Here is an 8,798-nt window from a genome sequence, read left to right as displayed (position 1 = left end):
GGTCACTGCCGGGGTCAGGGGCTGGAGCTGAGATACCCCCGAGCAGGGGGTCAGGGCTGTAGGGATGTCCGAGGGCTGGCGAAGGTGGTGGGAACGGTTTGTCGGGGTGGTTCTCTCTGGCAGGAGAGGGAGGTTGGTGCTCTGGTACCAGGTGGGGATCCCCTCACTGCTTCCCCCATTGCCACGCTGTGATCATCTTGGTGCGTCGTGCCAAAACGTTCCTGCCATCACTCTACCACACTTGGAGCAGGTGAAGCTGTGCCCCATCCAGTCTTGTGGTGCTCCTCAAACATCCCTGACTTGGTGTAATGGTTGCTATGACACATCTGCACTTCATTTCCACCCCGAGATCCTCGTGGTGATCATAACGTGGAGGAAAGGCACTGGGAAGATGTGGAGGTAGTTTGCTGCCCTGTAGCAGGATCATTCCAAAGACAGAGCTTCCCCTCGGGGAGTTGTGGTGCTCTGCAGAGGAAGGTGCTGTCTGGCCTGTCAGCCCATCCACCACAGTTTGGCCCTTGGTGGAGCACTGCATTTCTCTGTGCTGGAGTGTTCCCTGGGCCTGTTGCTGGGCTGAAGTGCCAGCCTGGCACCCTGTGGCTCACTCGGGTCTGTCCCAGCACGTCTGGGTCGGGTTTGTGCTGTCAGTGTCTCTGCACAGCTGTGACTGTGCCCCTGATCCTCCTGACACTGCAGGAGGTGTCCCATGTGCCATGGCATCTCTTCATTCTTTGCTCTTCCAGATGCATAACTTGCAGGATGAATCTGTTTCTATCTGTGCTGCTTCCCTCTGGAGTCTGTAGAAAATGTTCCCGTGTTGAGGAGTGTGGACAAGGCAAAGGAACTTTTGCTGCATCTGAAACACGTGTTAGACTGGCTGAGGAAACCAGTTTGGAATAGGCCATTTGCTTTGTCTGTCATGTGTTTTCTCAGCCCAACTCAGCAGTGCTGGTGATTCCATGGTGACTCCAGCTCGTGGCATTCCCACTTGCTCTAGTGCTCCATCACTGCTTGGGAGAGAGAAACTTGTGATGAGTTAGGGAATTGTCACCCTGTTGTAGTGGCCATTTCTCTTCATTTCAGCACCTGGTCATTAATAGGAGATCTCCTCATTCTTGAAGTATTCTTGACACCTTTTCAAGCCAGCCCATCCCTGCCAACAGCTTCGGCCTTTGTTTTCAGAGGCCTTTGCATGCAGCAACTTATTGATCCCGGGACAAGGAGGTGCCATTGATCTATAGATCATTGTCTGAGCAAAGAGAGTTCTGCAAATCACTGGAGACCAGAGGGACTAAGGGTAGACCACACCCTTTCCACGAAACCATGGTTGTTTGCTCCGAAGGATTTCACCAAGAGGGTTTTGTACTTGTTCACATTTCCTGGAACGACCATCCTCAAATGGATGCTGTCCTGAATCCTTTCATCATCCCATTACTTTTCCTTTTGTTTCCTTGAGCACAGTCATTGGGCTCTGTCTGGAGTCTCCATGGGGCAGTACTCAGGTGCTCAGGAACAGCAGACACAGTGTGTGTGCCACACGGACTGGAGTCATCCTCTTCACTGCCATGGAATCTGCAGTCTGTGTGTTGATAGCTGAAGGCACCAACTCAGAACCCACAGTCTGTGGTGGCTTTTTTGGTGTGTACTTTACTGTTAGAGGATAAATTTCAATGTGAAGTTGTACTGTGTCTTCTTAAAGAAGTTGTAGGAGCCTCATGTCAAAGCATCGTAGATGTCCTGGCTCCCTCTGAGTAAGTGAGGAGTGATGGTGCATGGCTGGGATTGGTAATGGCTGAGGGTCATACAGAGATGTCCTTGGTGACTGGGACACTGACACTGGGATTTTCTTCTGCACTTGAGTGCTCTCACTCACCCAAAGGCTTTGGTTAACTACCTGCTTACTCCCTCCCTGGGCTGAACTTGACAAGCAGCAATTCCATTCACAGCAGCCCAGGGAGCAGCAGAAGTTCTGGGCTGTTTTCCAGGCCTCAGCCCGTGCTGCTGGCTGAACTTCTGACCCAGCACGGAATGCCACTGTTCAAGACACCTCATGAGCTCTTGTCAGTTCCTAATGCTGCCCCATGTGGGCTTGGGTACCTTTTGCTTTGAAGTTAAATGAATTGCACTTGCTGGTGGGGTTCAGTGGGTGGAGGGGTGTTGTATGTTTTAAGAAGAGCTCTCAGCCATGTTCTTCTCTCTCCCTGAAGGCCTCGGTTGGCCGGCAGAGCCCGAGGGTGGTCCCGTACCCAGCCCACAGCCTGTGTCCTGGAGAGCCTGCCCTTCAGAGCGCAGCAGGTACTGCAGCCCAGAGATCATCTCTTTGTTGGTCAGTCCCAAAGGAAACAAGGCTCTTGTTGTCAGCCTGTCTGCTCCCTTCTCCTTCCAACACCTCCTGAGCCTGGAGGTCAGTTTCCATTTAACAGAGGAGGAAAGGCTTAAAGATTCCAAAGCTCCTACAGGTGTCCATTTGCCTGTTGTTGAATAAGGGGTAATTACCCTAAAAATGCCCTGGGTGGAGGAAAGGCTGCAGTGCTCACATGTTGTGACACCAGTGAGTCCAGTCTAGAGAGGCACACAAAGTTCCAGACTCAGCTCCCAGTCAGCTGTGGGACCCAAACGTGCAGAGAACTCAGCCTTGTGCTGGTGAAGTGTTCCCTGTCCCCCTCCCTCCCTCCATCCTGCCTCATCTCTTCCTCTGCACACACACAAGAAGGAATAATCCATGGCTTTGTTGCATCTCAAGACTTCATCCATGATGGTGCTAGTATCCAACTTCTTCTGCTCCCTGCAGTTGTGTCAATGGGCTCAGCTGATCACCGACTGAACCTGGCAGAGATCCTTTCACAGAACTACGGTGTGCGGGAAGAACGGGAGGAAGATGAGACACAGGAGAAGCAGAAATCTTTAGAAGAGCTGGAGAAGAGTTTCAGTGCCTCTCAGGTAAAGGCAGCAGGATAGGGGAAGGGAAATTACTGCTGGATTTGCTTTTACAGTACCAAAGAGCTTGGTGAGAAGCCCTGACTTGCTCAGCCAGCAGTGTGCTGGGTTCAGGCTGTCCAGCAGTCAGGCTTGCATTTGGGTAGGAAGGAATGGTTTTGAGAACAGACAAGAGCAGTGAATTTTGGAGCCTTCCTCTGCCAAGTAGCCACTCTGGCAGGTGGTCTGGGCTCAGCTTGCTGAAGACCCCTTGGCTGTTGGGAGTGTGGAGTGTTTCACAGTGGAGGAGCCACAAAGATGAGCTGATGTGGTCCTGCTGTGGGTGTCCCCATGGAGACCTTGGGGGAACACAAACCATGTTCTTGGTGACAGAAAGTGTCTCTTCAGGATGAGACTAATACAGGGGTTGGCTCCTTCCCTTCCTCTGGTTAAATACAGTTGTGCTGTCTGGCACCTTCTCACCAGCTTCACATCTCGTATGAAAAAATAAATTGTTTTTAAAATGCCTCAACTGACTTGCTTTGGGGTGAAAGTTCCTGGCCTTTCCATGCTTTGGAAGGAACAGGTTATGGTGGTCCTGGCAGACTCTGTCATTGCACAGCATTACCAGAGACTGCTCAGGGCCCTAGAGGAGCAGAGCTGCCTTGTCCTCCTCTGTGTCTGTGTACATACCCCTGGTGGTGTGCTCAGTGGTTCTGTTCCTGATGCAGCTTTGTCCTCCTCTTGCTCAGAGCAGTGAAATGCCATTTGAGGAGCTGCTGGCACTGTATGGCTATGAGGCATCTGATCCCATCTCGGAGCAGGACAGTGAGAGCAATGACATCACTCCGAATCTCCCTGACATGACTCTGGATAAGGTGAGAGCAGCTGTCTTCATGGGTGTCTGCTGCAGCTTACTGTGCTGTGCTGGAGCTCAAGGTATCCAGGAGCTCTTCCAGAGGGGTTTGACCAAAGCCAGGAAAGGGACCTGCCTAGTTCTGGTGTCCCAGTGAGGAACACCAGGTGAAGAAATATGAATGTAAAGTGTTTAGAGGAGAAGAGAGAAAGGGTATCTGTTTAAAAAACTCTGTAAAAACTCTATATGGAACTTGGGTTATGAGTCTTCACACGTAGATGTGGATGTGTGAAGGGTCAGGGAAGCTTTGTATCTTCCTAGGTGAAGCCATGGCTCCTCTTCTAGTCTGTAGAAATTGCTTTTTTTGTTTTTCCTTGAGTTAATTGCTGTGAGTGGAGCTCTAAAGAAAGGGCCACTTGCTCATCCTCTCTGGCTTCTGTGGGGAGCCACTCTTGACACTTGTCAAAGTGCTTCTGGGGAAAGTAATCTGGGGGTGGTGGGGAGTGTGAGAGACTCTGTCTTTGGACAGACTGTGGGAGGGTGAGGAGGTCTGTGGATGTGGCCACTCTTGGCCAGAATTGCTTTACTCTAGGCCTCGCTTCCCCTCATATGCTTTTTTTTAATGTAAAAATATTTTCCACTTTCTTGTTGTTGTTAAAAGGAACAAATAGCGAAGGATTTGCTTTCAGGGGAAGAAGAGGAGGAGACACAGTCTTCAGCTGACGACCTGACTCCGTCCGTCACGTCCCACGATGCGTCGGACCTGTTCCCAAACCAGCCTGGCTGTATGTGCCTCTACTTTCTAAGCACCTCATGTTCCCTTGTGTGATGTGCAGGGGAGGGTGACAATGGTGTCTTTATTTTGTCAGTCTCCTGACATCAGATTTTCCACTTTTCTGCTGGGGGCTGTCAGGAAACCTGCGTGGCAGAGGTGCTACCAGGCATGGGGTGGGACAGGACAGAGCAGTGGGATGAGAGGAGAATTGTCTTTAGGTGTAACTCAGAGCACTGAGGAAGTGGGAACTGTTTTGCTACCTCCTGTAACTGCAGTCTGAAAGATCAGTGCCTCATCTGATATCACTACAAGAGAATAAATTCAGTCAGAACAAATTCAGTAGTGCTAGTGGAGGGATACACTGTGGCAGTTCCTAAATATTGGAGGACATGGGAAGCCAAAACATGAGAGGGACTGGAAGTGATGTTATTCCTTCTGCTGTCCTGCAAAATGAAGGAGTCTGAGCTCCCTGGGTTGGCTGTTGCCACCGGTGTGGTGAGTGTGTAAATCCTTTTATTTGAGGAAGTTAAAGTACAGGTAAGTTGTCACAGGCTGAAAGGAACTTCAGGACAGAAACAAAGGGAAGGAGAGGGAACATAGAGCAACAGGGAAAAAAATGTATAACTACAGGTCTTTTTCCTTTCCCACAAAGCAAACAACTTCCTTGCTGATGAAGACAAAGAGCCATGTTCATCTCCATGTGCTTCCTCCATGGCTGAGGATTCAGAGGTGGATTCCATCCCATCCAACGACTGTAAGAAGGTAAATGACCTGAGTGCATTGGGGGAGGAGCTCATACAGTACTTCTGAGTGACCCCAAAGCACTGCAGTGTCCCCCAGTCCATTGCTCAGTGCCTCGTGTTTTGTGGACAGCAGTGCCAAGAGAGGTTTTTAATACAATCTTGAAATCACCTCCTGCTTCAGATATGGGGAATCTGTTGTGCCTTGGCAAATTAAACCTGCAGCCTGTAGCCCTATAAAGGTGAAATGCTGTGCAGTATTCCCAGCAGGATTTACTGAGGGAGAACCACCTTACTAAAGAGAGGAGCAGGCTTCCAAATCCATCCTGGCTGTGAAGATTGCAGGAGAGATTCTGCATTGCTTTATCTCCAGCCTTAGCTCCTTGCCATAGATCTCCAACACGAAAACTATGTAGATAGGGAAGGTCCCCACAGTATCATCTGGTTGGTAGTAAATCTTTGTAGTTACCCTATAAAATAGTCAGGGTTCACTGGAAATAATCGTGACAGCAGGGGCTGCCAGTAAATAAATGGGCCCGGTGGTGGTGTAGTCCCTAAATCATGAGGTACAGCCTGTGTGGAGCATTTTCCATTGAATTTACCCAGCTCTCTGTGGTGGTTTTCAGGAGATCATGGTTGGACCTCAGTACCAGGCCACTGTCCCCATCCTCCGCCTCAACAGGCACAGGCAGAAAGGTAGGACACTGTCCCTGGAGCTGTCTGGGTGTAGAGCTGCTGGCCAGGACGTGTGATGGGCCCTGGGTCACCTGTCCTGCTCTGGGTCTCTGGGCTTGGCACCTCTCAGTGCTGAAACCACAATGTACAGGAGCCTGGTTGAATAGGGCTTTACCATGGGTAGAGAAGCTCAATGAGAACTGGGTTGGTGTGACAGGTTTGAGGAGAGCTCCTAGCTGCAACCAAAGAGATTCCCCTCCTGGAGACACTCTTAATTTGTTCTCTCTGACACCTTCCTTAAGCATCCTGCGCTGCTGCCATTCAGGGCTCCCTGCAGCTGATCTGTTTCCCATTTGGTGGGATGGCTGCAGAGTAGGCAGGTGCTGTGATTTGCAGATTGTGTCCAATAACGAGTGCAGTACAAGCAGCAGCTTGTTGAGCTTCTGGACAGGAAAGCTAAAAGGTTTTTTAGCTGCCAGGATTAATTAATCAGAGCAACATGGTAACAAGAACTTTGTCAGCCAACCCTGCTGAAGCAGTGGGAGTGAGCTGAGCCTGCACCAAGGGCTCTGAAAGGGGTGTGAAGAGTCCTGAGCTTGTCTGTCTGCAAAGTCAGGAGGGAAAATACAGCACCTGGGGAGGTGATTGTCACCTCCAGTGCCAGGCTGGAGTACCAACCCAAGCTTTCCCCCTGCTCTGTCTCCCCATGCCTGTCCGTGCAGACCATTTCTCAAAAGCAGCAGAATTCTCTGTTTGATTATCTTATTTCAGTGCTTTTTCTGTTAGCCTATGAGAATGAAGATCAGCTGCTTTGGGACCCGAACATCCTCCCGGAGAGGGAGGTGGAGGAGTTCCTGTACCGCGCCGTGAGGCGGCAGTGGGACGAGCTGGCGGGCAGCTCTCTGCCAGAGGGAGAGGTGGTCAAGGACAACGAGCAGGTGAGCTCAGGGCTCCTGCAGCCTGGGCTGGCCCAGCACTGTTCCCTGCAGAGGGCAGAGTGAGGTCTATGCCACGTTCCCCTGCTCTGCCTCACAGATGAGGGAGGGTGTGCTGCCCAGTCTGGTCACCCTCCTGTTGGGAAGAGTGGGAAACCCTGACAGATCAGCCATTTCAGAGCAGTTGTGTTTCCTCTAAACTAGCCAGGTTAGATCCTGGCAATGAGTCCCCTGGAGCACGGAGGCACTCCCAGAGCTGCCAGTGGAACTGGACCTGTCCATTCCCAGAGTTTCTATACCAGAGCCTTGAAAAGCAGCATAACCTCAGCTGATGGTCAGGCTGGGGCCAGCAGCAGGGTGGCTCCTGGGAAGTACAGGTTTTCTGAGGCAAATGTGAGTGGAGCAGGTTGGTTCGTGGCCTGTTGCTCGGGTACATCCTCTGAGTGATTTCCTTGTTTCCTAGGCCTTGTATGAGCTGGTGAAATGCAACTTCAACGCAGAAGAGGCACTGCGGAGGTTACGCTTCAACGTGAAGGTGATCAGAGGTGAGCACCCTCCTCCTTTGGGGCCTGCCCCAAACTGCAAGGCAGATGCAACTCTCTCCAGACTCTGTACACCTCCTCCAAGTCCTCTTTCTTTCTGCTTTAGATGAGCTTTGTGCCTGGAGCGAGGAAGAATGTAGAAATTTTGAACATGGCTTCAGGGTCCATGGGAAAAACTTCCACCTTATCCAAGCAAACAAGGTAAGGCTGCTCCAGCCTCCTCCTGCTGGAGCAGGGGAAGGAGCAGGTGCTGTGGCACCAGTGGTGTGCACAGGGAGGTCAGGACTGTTCCCATCCCAGGCTGTGTGCTTACCCACGCTCGCAGGTGATGGGCTCTTCACTGCCCTGCTCTGCCTTATTTTCCAGGTGGGAGAAGTCACAAACACCACTGACCTGCATGAGTGATGTCAGTTAATTACTGATTAGCCCTTTCTGGAGTCTCAAAAGTTCTTTCCAAACTCTCAGCCCTTGCAGTACTTCTGTGAATGAGTGAGTTGAGCATGTGGATGTTTTGTAAAGTCCCCTGGGGTCCTCTAGAATGGCAGAGGCTGTTGTAGGGAGAGCTGGGCCCCGGGACATGCTGCTGTGCTGGGAGTTGGCAGAACCAGAGAGTCCAGTTCTACCACTGGTTGATCGTGGGCATGTTGACGCTGGCCAGTGAGGTGGATGCAGGTTTGCTCTCTCTGTTAAGTGTGCTGCTGCTGGAGGTGCAGGAAAGTCCTGCACCAGTGTAGTGTGTGGCCCAGATGGGTCTGTGAGAACAGCTGTGCACTGTGGGCAGCTCCTCGGGCCGAGCAGCACTCTGAGATCTCGGTCTGTGCTTCTGTTCTCAGCGTAGCTGTGTCCATAGCCATCCAAATCTCTGTGCTGCACTCACTTTTCCCTGCTGGTTCAGTGGGAGAAGAGCCCATGCTCCAGGAGGTGCTCCTGGCTGCTCTGACCAGGTGTTTCTCCTCAGGTTCGCACGCGGTCGGTGGGAGAGTGTGTGGAGTATTACTACATGTGGAAAAAGTCTGAGCGCTATGACTACTTCACCCAGCAGACTCGTTTAGGAAGGAAGAAGTACGTCCTCCACCCTGGAGCCACGTGCGTGGAACATTCTCACACTAAGATTAGTAATGTTAACCTCCCAGTGAAGATTTCTGCTGCAGAGCACCTCCTCCTGACAGGCTGTGCTTCCTGCTCCAGAAGGTTCCTCGGGTGGGAGGATGGAGGGATGCACGGGATGTTCTCAGAGTGCAAACACCGTTGGTGTGGGGAGGGAAGGTGAAGCAACTCTTAGCTTGGATGTGGACTTTGTTGTGAAAGAAAACAGTTTTGTTTCAAACAAGTGCATCCACAGAAGTTCAGGCTGGGGTC

The 8,798-nt window shown here is 51.4% G+C and overlaps 1 protein-coding gene across 1 annotated transcript in view; it reads left to right on the top strand.

Annotated features, from left to right (window-relative positions):
* Positions 1-2,213: 2,213 nt before the first annotated feature.
* MIER2 (mesoderm induction early response 1, family member 2) overlaps positions 2,214-8,798 on the top strand; it is an 8,601-nt gene continuing 2,016 nt past the window's right edge. Inside the window, exons 1-10 of the mRNA XM_009075873.1 lie at positions 2,214-2,295; positions 2,792-2,940; positions 3,669-3,794; positions 4,434-4,557; positions 5,200-5,309; positions 5,914-5,983; positions 6,749-6,900; positions 7,361-7,442; positions 7,546-7,640; positions 8,398-8,525. Of these exons, the coding sequence (XP_009074121.1) occupies positions 2,800-2,940; positions 3,669-3,794; positions 4,434-4,557; positions 5,200-5,309; positions 5,914-5,983; positions 6,749-6,900; positions 7,361-7,442; positions 7,546-7,640; positions 8,398-8,525 (1,028 nt within the window). The 5' untranslated portion in view covers positions 2,214-2,295; positions 2,792-2,799. The remainder of the gene's footprint in view (positions 2,296-2,791; positions 2,941-3,668; positions 3,795-4,433; positions 4,558-5,199; positions 5,310-5,913; positions 5,984-6,748; positions 6,901-7,360; positions 7,443-7,545; positions 7,641-8,397; positions 8,526-8,798) is intronic.

The sequence above is a fragment of the Acanthisitta chloris genome, unplaced genomic scaffold, assembly GCF_000695815.1.
Source record: "Acanthisitta chloris isolate BGI_N310 unplaced genomic scaffold, ASM69581v1 scaffold25595, whole genome shotgun sequence".
In the NCBI taxonomy this organism is placed as follows: Eukaryota; Metazoa; Chordata; class Aves; order Passeriformes; family Acanthisittidae; genus Acanthisitta; species Acanthisitta chloris.
The sequence above is the reverse complement of the archived record's forward strand: the minus strand, read 5'-3'. Positions and strand labels throughout refer to the sequence as shown.